Below are 16,098 nucleotides of genomic sequence, written 5' to 3' on the forward strand. Positions count from 1 at the left end.
ATTTTTAAATATATATATATATATATAATCATCAATTTTTTATAAATAAATTGAAAATGATTAGTTGGGGAAATTGGGTTTTGTAGAAATTTGTATTGTGATATAGCAGAACCTAAAACTATTTAATTTTGGCATATGCTTGCTGTAAATTGGCCTGCACCAAAATGAATTGGGCTAAAGGTGAGTTCTTTTTATTGGTTCCATTAATTTTGTGGTATTTGATGCTTAATTGGGCAAACCACCCGTAATTAGATGCTTTAGGTTAGCCTTTCTATGGCCTTATTGACTTTTAAAAAATGAATAAACTTTATGCAAAAAGAACCTTTCATGGAATTTGGAATCCACCAATCCAAGCAATTATCTTTCCTATTTTATACTTTTTACCTTTCAATATTGATAATTAATGAATGTCACTATTTGAATGTCACTATTTGATAGAGATTTGTAAATATGAAAAGGTAAGGTAAATAGTATATATATGAGTTATTGTTCACGAATATTTTAAAAAAAATTTATGTTACGTAATATATTTTGTCAACGTATTAAAATATATAATTGTGAATCAATATAATTGATATAATAATATTATTATAAATTTTCAACTGAAGATTAAAATCACTGTTGTGAGATCTTCGTTTTCTTTGTTAAGTTCTCACTTCTTGTTCTTATGATCTTTATGTGGAATTGTTAATAGTCAGGAGGTCTTAAGTCTTTTGTCCCAGCTCCCTCCCTTTGGGCTGCAGTTCTTTTTGTAATTATCTCATTATCAATAAAATTTGTTGAATTGTTGAGAAAAAAATTATTATTATTATAAATAATAATATAATTAACTTTAAAAAATGCCATTCCATAACCAAACCCTTTCAAAATCAAATAATAATGAATGCCATTATTTACTTAGAGCCAACAAAGACAGCTTTTGACAATATTGTAAATGTGATTTCACCCCTTTTCCATCCCTTTGAGAGAAAAAGGCATATCAATGTGAAGAAATATTGATTTACATAAAAAAATTATAATATCATAAATATCATAATATTTACAATTAAAAATTATAAATATCATAATATTTATTAAATATAATAAATTTCAATATCAATAAATATAAATCATCATAAAATATTAATATTTATATGAATCAATAAATAAGTATTAACCACATATCAAAAATCAACCCTCGTGCAGTCTCTAAGGCATACCTTTCCCAGTTTCAAGTGGACTTCCTTTTGTTCTTGAAATGTTGATCTACAGAGATGGTACCTAACGGATGCATCCTCTTCATAATTAATGGAAGGAAACTTGGGATCCCATAGGCAAAGAAAGCATCTACCACTTTGAAGTCCTATCCAAGAACATACCTTACCTGATTTCAAAGGTGAAATCTTACTAAATTTTATCTTTTCTTTTAATTATTATTCTATACATCGAGACTTGAATTTTTTAATTTCACAAATGGATTTATACAACTAAGATATGCTTATTTATTGATCGAGTTACTTAATTTGACATAAACTAACTCCTAGTGAATAGAATCAATAGGGACTGATTGATGGGGAGAAATTAGATTCCTTCAATGCCAACCATCACTCCATCCCAAGAAGAAGATTAGGATTTAGTGGAGAAAGAGGGTTCTTTCACAGTTGAGTTCATAGACACAATCGAATTGGAGCTTGGAGGTGTATGGGCTAGTCTAGAAGTGAGAGCTAAAAACGTGAGAGCATTTTCTGAGTCACGATCTCATACCAATTTGGAGAAAAAGTAATGGACGAGTTACATGATAAGGTGACAAAGATTCTAGTCGAGGATTACAAGCTGGGAAAACAAGCAACCATGAATGTAAGTATTGTTGCTGTGCTAAAAGAGAAAGACATTCGACCCTGAAACTTGTGTCATTCAGGGAATTAGATAGTCGTTTTAGTTTGCTAAGGAATAAGGTGAAACTGCCAAGTTGAGCCTGGCTTGGTTACATATTTTGATCAGGCAAAACACATGTACTAACCTATGATGTTGTTATGTTAGTGGTTATTATCATGGACTGCAAGCTTAAATGGAGCAAGTGTTGAAGGGTGTGGACAGTTGTAGCCTGTGCTATTCGAAGTGAAGGAGCTACTGGTAGGAGTACAAAGCAGGACAAAAATCTCCTGCCCCCTCCTTTATTGTCCCATATATAAATGTTAACCAAGTGTTTACTTGATGCCTGTAGAGTAAAATATGTTATTCTGTAACTAAATAAAAAGTAAATTAAACAATATTAATAATAAAATAATAATAAAATTAAAAACTCTTCAGCCCATCACTCATTTTTTTCATGCTTCCATCTTTCTCTTTGTAAATGGTGTCGGTTTCAATCATGATTTTTAATGTTATTTTTTTCAATCCTCCCAGCTCATCATGCAAAACAATTCCAGATCGTGGGCTTAATATCATCTTTCCTGTTTTGGAATGCGTTGTCCCATCTTTTTCTTTGGGAACCGTTTCGGATGAGCTGGGAGGATTGAAAAAAATGCCTTCACCTATTGCAAGATGTCAGGATATTACACAATCAATTTAGATTTGCAGACAGAGGAACAAAATAAAGTATGTTATCCCTGTAACTAAATAAGGCTGAATACGTGATGGGATGAAGATTCGTGTTGCAGATTAGTGCCGTCCACCGTTCAATTATTTGGCATGATGATATTAAGCCCACGTGGCGGAATTGTTTTACATGATGATAAGCTAGGACGATTGAAAAAGAGAAACGTATCTAGCAATATTAAAAAGCGTGCCAGAGTCAGGATATCACATATATAATCAATACAGAGACCAGCAAAAGCAATGGCGAGTTGCTTTGTGCTAGTAATTATATAAACCACACAAAGCAAGATAGTTTTCAAGTGCTTGGGAGAATTCCAAAGAAATACAGTTACTTTAGATTCCAACAGACAAAAAAAAAAATAGCAATGGAGGTGAAGGATATAGTGTTCATGAACAAAGGAGATGGAGAAAACAGCTACGTCAAGAGTGCAGGATTGACGGTCGGTCTCCACATGATCCTACCCCTCTCTATCTCTCTCTCACTCTCTCTTTACTTGTTTATTAATCATTTTACAAACTTTGCTTCAATGCAGCTAAAAGTGATAGCCAAAACCCAGCCGATAGAGCAAAAAGTAGTTCAATCTCTCTTCACAGGAACTCATTCAACCCCACTTCAAGTTGTTAACGTGGCTGACCTGGGGTGTGCTTTAGGTCCCCAACCTCTTGAATCCATGTCAATAGTGAGAGAGCATCGTGGAAAAATGCGGTGAATTGGGATGCGAAATGCCAGAAATCCAGTTTCACTTGAATGGTTTAGCCGGCAACGATTTCAACACACTGTTCAAAGGGTTATCCGTCGTTCAAGAGAAATATAAGAATGTTTCATGGTTTGCTATGGGTGCTCCTGGTTCCTTCCATGGCCGGCTTTTCACTCGAAACTCCATGCATCTTGCGCATTCCTGTTACAGCATACACTGGCTCTCCAAGGTGTGCCATTTTTTCTTTAATTTATTAGTATACTTTTCGCATAATACATCAACCTTGTATGATTGACTTCGGACGAATTTCCAAGGCACCAAAAATCACAAGCGAAGCAGGGTCACCATTGAACAAGGGGAAGATCTACATGTCTAAAACCAGCCCTCCTGCTGTGAGAGAGGCATATCTTTCCCAGTTTGAAGAAGACTTCTCTTCAGTCTTGAGATTCCGATCTCCAGAGCTGGCACCTGACGGCCGTATGGTCTTGATTCTTAATGGGCGGCAATCTGCAGATCCCACAGAGAAAGACATCTGCTACCTTTGGGATCTTCTAGCTGAGGCCTTATCCTACTTGGTTTCAGAGGTGAAATACCAAAATTTTCACCTAATCTATGGCTAATTAAGTTCTTTCATTATAATTGCAGAGATATATATAATTAAGTCTCAAAAGGGGGTGAAATGTTGTGATTAGGATTAACTACACATTTGGTATCCGAACAATGATCAAATATTCAATTCAGTATTTGAAATTTAAAATTTCGTGATTAGATACTTGATTTTATTTTCGTTATATAATTTTTAATTAAAATTAATCTTATTATTTAAATAAATATTGTGATAAAAAAATATTAATTAATAAGAACATGTCCAATATATAATCTACTTAACGAAATGTAATTCGGATAGCAAAAATGTAATTAACCTTCATGATTATTATATTTACTTAATTTTGATCTCAGTTTTGGTCCATACATATAGGGATTGATTGATGAAGAGAAATTAGACTCCTTCAATGTACCTTACTACAATCCCTCCCAAGAAGAAGTTGAGCGTGTGATAGACAAGGAAGGTTCCTTCACAACTGAGTTTAGTGACACGGTTTTGCTGGAGATTGGAGGTAAGAATGCATGGTCCAACCCAGGATTAAGAATTAAAGGCTACAGATGCTTTTCAGAGCCCATTTTGTCTCACCAGTTCGGAGAAGAAGTGATGGATAAGCTATTTGATAAGGCCGAAGAGATTCTAGCTGAAGATTACAATCAGGGAAAAGAAGCAACCAAGAACATCAGCATTGTTGTTGTGCTGAAAGAGAAAACAAATCAGACTTGGACTTAATTTCTGGGTCATCCAGGAAATTACATTGCAGAAAAGAATAAAAAGTACAATGATGTAACCATAACCTACACCTGATATTCAGTGACAGTAAAAGAACTTTTTCATGGGGTTTTCTTTCTTTTCCTCTTTTGGCCATCTGTTTGTAATTATAGAGATTGGAGAGAAGGATCTGGAGGGTCACAGGAGGAGATATGGCTATCAGGAGTATCAGGTGCTTGAAAAGAGTACGTACATGAGCTCACATTATCCTGGAGAAGAAATATTGTACAATCTGAGTGACGAGTTCAGTCAGAGATTGGTTCAGAGATTGCTGAAATTAGAAAGGATTGGCTTGTCGCACTAGCAACCATTTGGCCAGGACTTCGAAAGTTGCTTTTGCCCATGGGAGTGACATAGCGAGAGATGGTGACAGATTAGCTATATACATGTCCATCACACTGTCAAGGGGGGTCGCAAAACAATATATTATAAGTATGGGCATGAAATCATATTTAATAGGCTAAGCTATAATAGAACAACGAAACATATTGAAAAAGAGAACTAATGACAAAGCTACCACGAAGCTAAGAACGTAGTCTCACACTCCACACCATTATTAGCTAGCATGTCTGCAAAAGAAATCTTTTCCCGTAGAGAATGCTAAAAAATCACTCCTCCAAGAGCAACTCGAAGTGTGTCTATCTCATTAAACTCATGCCATATGATCCATTAAGCTTATCGTTGTTTACTCAATTCAGCTTGTTTGTTCTCATTGTTGGTCCATTTTGTAGGGACTGATTGATGAAGGAAAATTAGATTCCTTCAATGTACCCTACTACAATCCCTCCCAAAACGAAGTTCAGTGCTTGGTAGACAAGGAAGGTTATTTGACAACCGAGTTCATTGACACAATTGCACTGGATATTGGTCGAGCCCAGACTCAAGAATTAAAGGCCACAGATGCTTTACGGAGCCCCTTTTGTCACACCAGTTCGGGGAACAGCTGATGGACAAGCTATACGACAGGGCCACACAGATTCTGGTGGAGGATTACAAGCGTGGAAAAGAAGCAACCAAGAACATTAGCATTGCTATTGTGCTGAAAAAGAAAGAACTCTGATCTGAACTTAATATCTGGGTCATTCAGGAAAGAATTTGGCCAAAGAATCAGAACCAATGGCATAAATAATAGTATGACATGAATGTATCTTGAGACTTACATGAATGTATCTTGAGACTTACTTTTTCTTGATACTAAGATGCCAAGAGGTTTTATTTTTAAGTATAAAAAAACGATGATTAAAAATGTTTTGTTTTTATCAAATCTAATAGAAAATGACAATTCAAAATGTTTTGTTTTCATTAAATCTAATAAAAAATGACATTCAAAATATTTTGGTTTTATGAAATTTTATAGAAAATGACTACTCAAAATATTTTGTTTTTAAGATGACAAAAATTTTTAATCTCGTAGAGAAATGGTTAGTTGCTTTATTTTTAAGTATAATAATTTTTAAGATGACAAAAAGTTTTGCTAAGATGAGCTGGATGCATTGAAAGATGTCTGAAGCAAGGAAGGCCATATCAAAAGGCGTGCCGGTGTTGGTCTTTCACACCATCAATACAGAGAAAAACATTGGAGGCCGTGAAGGAAATACTTATATAGGAATTTTAATTATATATGAATTTTATTACAGGACAAAAATCTTTCCCCTCGTTTCCTGTTTTATATATGAATTTTAATTGTCTAATTAATGCCTATAGTGTAAACATGTTATCTTGTAATTTATTCTTTAAAAAGCATGAATTTCATAAGTATAAACATGTACATATCCTGCAATTAAATAAAGAATAAATTAAATACTATTAATAAATAATAATAATAAAAAATTAAAAATAATAATAATGTCTCAAGCAAGGAAGGCTATATTTGAAAGCGTGCCAGTGTTATGATATCACACGATCAATACAGAGAAAAACGATGGAGGCCGTGAAGGACGTACTCTGCATGAACAACGGAGTAGGCGAAAATAGCTATGTTAAGGCTGAAGCACTGACGGTCTCGATATGATCTTATGCCCTCTCTCTCTCTCTCTCTATATATATATATATCTTTTTACTTGTTTGTTTTGGTTATGGAAACCTTGAGTTTCTAATCATTTTACAGATTTTTCTTTTATTGCAGATAAAAGTGATGGCCATAACCAAGCCGATAGTTCCAAAGGCTGTTCAATCTCTCTTCACAGAAACTGATCATTCAATCCCACTTCAAGTTGTTAACGTAGCTGACCTGGGGTGTGCTGTAGGTCCCCAACCTCTTGAATTCATGTCAACAGTGATAGAGAGCATCTTGAAAAAATGCGGGGAAATGGGACGCGAAATGCCAGAAATCCAGTTTTTCTTGAATGATTTAGTCGGAAACGATTTCAACACACTGTTCAAAGGGTTGTCTGTGGTTCAAGAAAAATATAAGAAGGTTTCATGGTTTGCTATGGGTGCTCCTGGTTCCTTCCATGGCCGGCTTTTCCCTCGGAACTCCATGCATCTTGTATATTCCTGTTATAGCGTACACTGGCTCTCTGAGGTGTGCCACTTTTTCTTTAATTTATTACTACTTCTCGCAAAATACATCAACCTATATGATTAACGACTTTGGACGAATTTTCAAGGCACCAAAAATCACAAACGAAGCAGGGTTACCATTAAACAAGGGGAAGATCTACATGTCTAAAACCAGCCCTCCTGCGGTGACAAAGGCATATCTTTCTCAGTTCCAAGAAGACTTCTCTTCTCTCTTGAAATTCCGGTCTCAAGAGCTGGCACCTAATGGCCGTGTGGTCTTGATTTTCAATGGACGTCAAACTGCAGATCCCACTAATAAAGATACCTGCTACACATGGGATCTTCTTGCTGAGGCCTTATCCTACCTGGTTTCACAGGCAAAATGCCAAATTTTCAACTCTTTTTTAATCTGACTTTTGATTGTTCACTCAGCTACGCTTGGTTGTTCTCATTGTTGGTCCATTTTGTAGGGACTGGTTGATGAAGGAAAATTAGATTCCTTCAACGTACCCTACTACAATCCCTCCCAAGAAGAAATTAAGCACTTGGTAGACAAGGAAGGTTCTTTGACAATCGAGTTCATAGACACAATTGAACTGGAGATTGGGGGTCCAAATGGATATTGGTCGAGCCCAGAATCAAGAATTAGAGGCCACAGATGCTTTACGGAGCCCCTTTTGTCACACCAGTTCGGGGAACGGCTGATGGACAAGCTATACGACAGGGCCACACAGATTCTGGTGGAGGATTACAAGCATGGAAAAGAAGCAACCAAGAACATTGGCATTGCTGTTGTGCTGAAAAAGAAAAAACTCTGACCTGGAGCTGATTTCTGGGTCATTCAGGAAAGAATTTGACCAAAGAATCAGAATCAATGTCATAAATAATGGTATGAATTATGGTGTTTATTTGGATTTATGCAGTGTGCTGGTTAGACGATTTGTACTAAGTCTTCGCTGTTTCTTGGTTATGCCAAGGTTTTGTATCAAATTCTTGATAATAAAATCTTTATCTTTGATTGAAAAAAAAAAAATAATGGTATAATCTTGTGAAACTTTCTTTTTCTTGGTATTAAGATGTCAAGTGACATTTTTAATCTATATATATATAATTATATATCTACTTTCTATAAATAAATTGAAAGTGACTTATTGAGAAAATTGGGTTTGGTAGAGATTTGTCTAATGATATTACAAAACTAGATCTGATAATTCGTATTTTTGTTTTTTAACTGTGTTGTGTTAACATGTGATATTAACAATTATATGAGTAAAGATAAACACAATATGATTAATTAATTATATCAATATCTTAAAGATATACACGGATATGTTTAATAAATATGTAATACAATATGACACGATTAACACATTTATTAAGTGTGTCAAGTTAAAATTTATACGACACAATTAATATGATTAAAATTTATGCAATTTATAACTTGTTTACACAATTGATACGATTGATATGATTAAATTAAAATATTTACAAGAAAATTATAGTTCTATTATTTAAATTTACAACAAAAAAAATTATAAACATGATAATATTTATCAAATATAATAAAATTCAATATTAATAAATATAAATCATCATAAAAATATGAGTATTTACGTGAATCAATAAATAAGTATTTTTCGCGTGTCAGAAACCAACCAATCACAAAGGCATACCTTTCTTAGTTTCAAGAGGACTTCCTTTTGTTCTTGAAATGTCAATCTCCAAAGGTGGTACCTAACGGGCATATCCTCTTCATAATTAATGGAAGGAAACTTGGGGATCCAACAGGCAAGGAAAACATCCACCACTTTGAAGTTCTATTCAAGGCCATATTTTACATGATTTCAAAGGTGAAATCTTATCAAATTTTACCTATTTTTTAATTATTATTTTATACATCGAGAGTACTGTTTTTTTATTTCACAAGCGAATTTATACATTTAAGATATGCTTATTATTGGTTGATTTAAGAAGTAATGGACAAGTTATATGATAAGGTGGCATAGGTTCTTGTCGAGGCTTACAAGCTAAGGAAACAAACAACCATGAATGTTAGTGTTGTTGCTATGATGAAAAAAAAAGACATATGACCTTGAAATTTATGTGTCATTCATGGAAGTAGTAGTTTTATTATGCTAAGAAATAAAATGAAAATGCCAATTGAGCTTGACTTGACTTACATATTTTGATCAGGCAAAGTACATGTATTGACCTATGATGTTATTATGTTAATGGTTATTATCATGGACTGCAAGCTTAAATGGAGCAAGTGTTGAAGGGTGTGGACCGTTGCAGCTTGTGCTATTCAAAGAGAATAAGCTATTGGAAGGAGTACGAAGCAGGGCAAAGGTTAGGGATGTCAACAGGTACCCTATTATAGGGTACCCTCGGGTACCCGACCTGATTAAATCGGATTAGGGTATCCAATAAACAGGTTCGAGTAGGGTTCGGGTATCACTCTTAGGGTACCCGTTACCCGAACCCGATTATGTTATATTCGGGTTTGGTGGGTACCCACCCCAAACCCGTTTACAACTACCCGTTTATATTTTTTTTTATTTAAATAATTGAATAAACGTTTACAACTACCCGTTTATATTTTTTTTTATTTAAATAATTGAATAAAATTGATGCTGATTGGATTTGAACCCAGGTAAGGAAAAAAGATAACCAAAGTATATACCATCTTGACCAACAATTTCTTTTGTTAAATGTTAACAAATATATTAAAAATATAGTTAGTTAAATTATTAATGTGATGACATTAATATATATAAATAAAAAAATTATTAGATTACCTAGGAAGAAGATTTTAATAATTTTTTAATTTAATTGAGTTTTTAAATGAGTTAGGGTAATTATGGGATAATAAAAATGTAATAGGATTAGGGTTAAGGTAGTAATTTTAAAATTATTCGAGTAGTTAATAGGATTAGGGTAGTTGATTTTTTATAGGGTTAGAGTTCGGGTACCTCAAAATTATAGGGTACCTGACCCGTTGACATCCCTAACAAAAATTTGCCGCCCCCTCTTTTCTTATCCTCGTATATATTTTTTAACTAGCTCTTTACTTGATGCTTGCAGCGTAAAATATGTTATCCCTGCAATTAAATAAAGAGTAAATTAAATACAATTAATAAAAAATTAATAAAATTAAAAACACTTCATCGCATCACTTATTTTTTCATTCTTCCATCTTTCAATAATGGTTTTCCTCTTTTGGAAATGGTGTCAGTTTCAATCATGATTTGTAATTTTAATTTTAATTTTTCAATAATTAAACATTATCAATAATGTTTAAGACATGCAACTGAAGTCATATCTTTCATCTCATTTCTTGTCAAAGGTTCTCTTTGTAAAATAGGAATTTGTGGCATTTGAGCTTATATATATACAAATAAAAAATTGATTAAGTATTATAATCTAAAATAAAAAATACATTTGTTTATAAAATATATAAAATTTACTTGTAATAAATCCACCATGCTTGTGATAGTAGACTGATGGATGTCAACATGAGTTTGCTGTCAAATATTCAATTATGTAAGTGATATATAAAATATAAAATTTAATTTTATTATTATAATATTTTTAATTACCTAGACAAATTGAAATGGTTGAGTATGTTGATTGAATCTACTAGCAGCACTATGATACAAAGTATAAGCAATTTGGCTTGATTCCTATGAAATTATTAGAATAAATACATAGTTATATAGATTAGAAGGAAATTATAATTATAAAATAAAATCTAAACATAATATATAACGATACTAAAAATTTATTACCCGTATCTCTTGAACTAGAGGAGTCTTTACCAATTTGTCAATTTGGCATCTCCTCTTTCTTTTAGCTATTTTCAAAGCATTTTTTGGTTGACAATATCATTTATCTCCTTGACTTTTAAGTTTACATTTGATTTTCTTTATTTTTTTGTTTTCTTTATCACCATGCCCACTTCGTCAAATTGAGAAGCTTGTTTTCCATCCATAGAGTTTTGAGACTCTTCAATTGATAATTGTTTCAAAACTATCTCAACTTTGCTTAATGTCTTTTCTCCATCACTTATAATCATATTAAATGATTGCTCACTCATTGTAGCTCTTGATGCTAAATTAGAATACTATCTAAGTAAAATTTTGTATTGAGTACTTACATCTAGGATCATTTAATCTAATAGATACAAAATAATTTATCATAACTCTAATCTTCATTTCTTTGATCAATCTTTTTAATATATATTGATCTTTAACTCGTTTAAAATTTTATTATAAAAAACACCTTTAAACTATGAACACATAAGATATCGACAAATGTAAATTTTTTAAAGATATTACACAATCAATTTAGATATGCAGTCACAGAAAAACAAATAGAAACCATCAATTGAATGGTGTACCGCACTAACTTGGGACAAAAATCTTTTGCACCATGTATAAGTTTTTGTTAATTTGGCGGGAAACATCACATGGATCCTCCCAGACTAGTGTCGTCGTATATGGCTAAAGGGGGCTATCAAATCTCATAGAAAACGATGACTCAAAATGTTTTGTTTTTATCAAATCTAACAGAAAATGACAACTCAAAATGTTTTGTTTTCATCAAATCTAATAGAAAATGATGATTCAAAACGTTTTGTTTTTATCAAATCTCATAGAAAACGACGATTCAAAATATTTTGTTTTTAAGATGACAGAAATTTTTAATCTCATAAAGAAATGGCTGTTGCTTTATTTTTAAGTATAATAATTTTTAAGTTGACAAAAAATTTTGCTAAGATGACATGGATATTCTTGCTAAAAAACAAATCAGATGTATCCATATATATAAATTTTTGTCAGTTGCCCATTTGATATTTGTAGCGTAAAATATGTTATCTTTATAATCAAATAAAAATTAAATTAAATACTATTACGTAAAAAAATAAAATTAAAAAAACTCTTAATCCCATGAATTGATAAAACCCACTTAATCGAACCTTTTGTTCGATTTAATTAACTTAACCAAATTAGCATATAACAGAATTAAACCGAATTTATAGATTAATTTGACCTTTGTCCAAATTCTGCTCACACCGGTACGATGATGTCGGCAGATAAAGTTTCCCAAAGAAAACGACGGGACAAGCCGTACAGAAAAAGGACAGATGCCCTTAAGCCCACGTGGTGAAATTATTTTGCATGATGAGCCGGAAGCATTGAAAGCTGTCTCAAGCAAGGACGGCCATATCAAGAGGCGTGCCGGTGTTGGTCTTTCACACATCAATACAGGGAAAAACATTAGAGGCCGTGAAGGAAATACTTCTATAGGAATTTTAATTATATATGAATTTTATTGCAGGACAAAAATCTTTCCCCTCGTTCCTGTCTTACATATGAATTTTAATTGTCTAATTAATGCCTATAGTGTAAAACATGTTATCTTGTAATTTATTCTTTAAAAAGCATGAATTTCATAAGTATAAACATGTACATATCCTGCAATTAAATAAAAAATAAATTAAATATTATTAATAAAAATGTCATTTAAAAATTTAGTATGATCTTGATTCTTAATGGGCGGCAATCTGCAGATCCCACAGAGAAAGACATCTGCTACCTTTGGGATCTTCTAGTTGAGGCCTTATCCTACTTGGTTTCAGAGGTGAAATACCAAAATTTTCATCGAATCTATGGCTAATTAAGTTCTTTCATTATAATTGCAGAGATATATATAATTAAGTATCAAAAAGGGGTGAAATGTTGTGATTAAGATTAACTACACATTTGGCATCCAAACAATGATCAAATATTCAATTCAGTATTTGAAATTTAAAATTTCGTAATTAGATACTTGATTTTATTTTCGTTAAATAATTTTTAATTAAAATTAATTTTATTAGTTAAATAAATATTGTGATTAAAAAAATACTAATTAATAAGAACACGTCCAATATATAATCTACTTAACGAAATGTAATTCGGATAGCAAAAATGTAATTAACTTTCATGATTATTATATATATATTATTTTTTTTTTTTTTTTTCTTCTTTCAAGGTGGGTGCGCCAGGCCTAAGCTGCAGTGCAACGCTTGGGCGACGCGCGAGAACCCCAGCAGCAAGCTACTTGCATGGGCTCTCCACCTTAAAAAATTAATTTAATATCATGTGGATCAATGGCCCACGTATCAGATATTAAACTGATAAGAACAGATACTACACTTGGTCTTAGCTTAACGGTTGTGCTGGAGATTGGAGGTAAGAATGCATGGTCCAACCCAGGATTAAGAATTAAAGGCTGCAGATGCTTTTCAGAGCCCGTTTTGTCTCACCAGTTCGGAGAAGAAGTGATGGATAAGCTATTTGATAAGGCCGAATAGATTCTAGCTGAAGATTACAAGCAGGGAAAAGAAGCAACCAAGAACATTAGCATTGTTGTTGTGCTGAAAAAGAAAACAAATCAGACTTGGACTTAATTTCTGGGTCATTCAGCAAATTACATTGCAGAAAAGAATCAAAAGTAATGGGATAAATAATAGTATGACATGAATGTACCTTGAGACTTAGTTTTTCTTGATACTAAGATGCCAAGAGGCTTTATTTTTAAGTATAATAATTTTTAAGATGACAAAATTTTTTACTAAGATGACATGGATATTCTTGCTAAGAAACAAATAAGATGTATCCATATATATAAATTTTTATCAATTGCTCATTTGATGCTTGTAGTGCAAAATATATTATTTTTATAATCAAATAAAAATTAAATTAAATATTATTATTTTAAAAAAATTAAAAAAACTCTTAATTTCATGAATTGAAAAAACTCACTTAATTGAACTTTCTGTTCGATTTAACTGAATTAACCAAATTAGCATATATAACTGAATTAATCGAATTTATAAATTAATTTGACCTTTGTCCAAATTCTGCTCACACCAGTACGATCGATGTATGCAGATAAGGTCTCCAAAGAAAAGGATGGGACAAATGATACTATAAAAGTAGGGACGATATTAAGTCCAGATGCTGTAATTGTTTGTGTCGTTTTGCATGACGAGCTGTCACGATTGAAAAATGTCTAATAAAGGAAGGGTTTATTGAAACACGTGCCAGTGACAGGATGTCAGATAACTAACCCAGAGAAAAATAAAGCAATGGCCAGTTGGTTTGTGCTAAAGGGGCTAACTTGCATGTGAACGAATCAGAAGGATGTGGTACAACTCGGTCACATATCCTAGCTCATCAGAAACGTGTGTCCCAAAGAAAATGATGGGACAAGCCGTACAAAAAAAGGACAGATGACGTTAAGCCCACGTGGTGGAATTGTTTTGCATGATGAGCTGGGAGGATTGAAAGATGTCTCAAGCAAGGAAGGCCATATTAAAAGGCGTGCCAGTGTTGCTGCATTTGGGATCTTCTAGCTGAGGCCTTATCCTACTTGGTTTCAGAGGGGAAATATCAAAATTTTCACCTAATCTATGGTTAATTAAGTTCTTTCATTATAATTACAGAGATATATATAATTAAGTATCAAAAGGGGATAAAATGTTTTGATTAGAATTAACTACATATTCGGTATCCGAACAATGATCAAATTTTCAATTTAGTATTTGAAATTTAAAATTTCGTAATTAGATATTTGATTTTATTTTTAAAAAATTATGAAAAAAAGACCTCATGATAAAATGATTTTAAAAATAATCACCTATATAAAATTATCTGTTTTTAGTTAAAAAGAAACATGAGTAGACCAAAATACTCTTAAAAACATAGTTTCAAATTAGAGTCCCGATATCTCCCTCCCGTCAGAGAGAAAATAGAAATAAATAAGTGTTCAACTGTTTGAGCTCGGTCATCTTTCTCTCTCAACTCTCTGAACTGTCTCAACTCTGCTAACTCTCTGTTAAGCATCATCATCGTCCGCTCTCTCAAATCTCTGAATTGTATGAGCTTTGTCAACTCTCTGTTGAGCACTATCGTCATCGAGCTGGAGTTTATTTCTCGGCATTTGACCATATTGTCATAGATTAACAGACCTTATAGGAGAGATGACATCAAGGTACCTGTTATTGGATTTATTGCTGCAACACACTTAAATTTCTAAAATATTTGGTGTAAATTAGAACATGGATTAGAAACATTGCCCAAAGTTGTTACACGCCATGCATCTATAACATGTGTTAGCGTTATTTTAGCATGTCATGACATTGGTTATTTTAGCTGTCAACGCTGGCGTGTTACAACACTTTACATTATATGCATGGCGTGTTACAACATTTTACGTTATATGCATGACGTGTTACCATATTTTACGTTATATGCATGGTGAGTTATAACATTTTATATTATATGCATGGCGTGTAACAACATAACTGACAAATTTTTGAACACGACATCTATTGTGTAAAATGATTGACAATTTTTTTTTTCAAAATTTCAGTTAGGTTCCAGTTGTGCGACTTGTGATAAGACACGGTGGTCAGTAGGTGGATGACATTTACAAGGGTGGTGAGTCACGAATGCTGGGGGTTAGGAGTGATTTGTCGTTTGCAGGCTTGATGAAGCTGGTTGAAGATGTTGTTGGGGTAAACTCAGAAATTGACGAGATTGAGTTACATGCATTGATCAGTACACCCGGAGAGCTATCACGGCCAATTATCAAGGACGATGAGGATGTTGCATTAATTCTTCTAGAACAGAGAAATGTTTCGGCTGTGTATGTCAGCATTAAGGGACGTCAAACAAATGTTATGTCACATGAAGAAGTTTAACAACATGATAATCAGGTCAATCAAAATGAGATTTACAATACTTCACATATACCACAGCATTTGATCCGTAACCCACAACAGTGGAAATTGAGGTATGCACAAGAGTTTGTGCAGTCTGATAAACAGACGACATTTATAGAACAGTTGGCTGCACAATTCCGATCAGGATGTGCATCAAACCAATTACTTGCTTT

At 33.0% G+C, this 16,098-nt stretch overlaps 1 protein-coding gene and 1 pseudogene across 2 annotated transcripts; both read left to right on the top strand.

Moving 5' to 3' along the window:
* Positions 1–2,791: 2,791 nt before the first annotated feature.
* LOC18585924 lies at positions 2,792–13,740 on the top strand (annotated as a pseudogene). The gene is made up of 5 exons (XR_001930008.1): positions 2,792–3,017; positions 3,111–3,504; positions 3,590–3,859; positions 4,255–4,655; positions 13,651–13,740. The product of XR_001930008.1 is annotated as a probable caffeine synthase 2 (transcript).
* LOC18585932 (probable caffeine synthase 2) lies at positions 6,473–8,188 on the top strand. The gene is made up of 4 exons (XM_007009008.2): positions 6,473–6,649; positions 6,776–7,174; positions 7,260–7,529; positions 7,623–8,188. Exons 1-4 carry the CDS (start codon positions 6,572–6,574, stop codon positions 7,968–7,970), a joined length of 1,095 nt encoding a protein of 364 aa, XP_007009070.2. The 5' UTR covers positions 6,473–6,571; the 3' UTR covers positions 7,971–8,188.
* Positions 13,741–16,098: the final 2,358 nt, after the last annotated feature.

Source organism: Theobroma cacao, unplaced genomic scaffold (genome assembly GCF_000208745.1).
Source record: "Theobroma cacao cultivar B97-61/B2 unplaced genomic scaffold, Criollo_cocoa_genome_V2, whole genome shotgun sequence".
In the NCBI taxonomy this organism is placed as follows: domain Eukaryota; kingdom Viridiplantae; phylum Streptophyta; class Magnoliopsida; order Malvales; family Malvaceae; genus Theobroma; species Theobroma cacao.

Excerpts from the sequence above, each read along its gene's own strand:
- LOC18585932 (XM_007009008.2), top strand. The coding sequence starts at position 6,572 with ATGGAGGCCGTGAAGGACGTACTCTGCATGAACAACGGAGTAGGCGAA. Across the intron at positions 6,650-6,775 it reads TTAAGGCTGAAGCACTGACG|ATAAAAGTGATGGCCATAAC; the intron begins GTCTCGATATGA and ends CTTTTATTGCAG. Across the intron at positions 7,530-7,622 it reads TATCCTACCTGGTTTCACAG|GGACTGGTTGATGAAGGAAA; the intron begins GCAAAATGCCAA and ends TCCATTTTGTAG.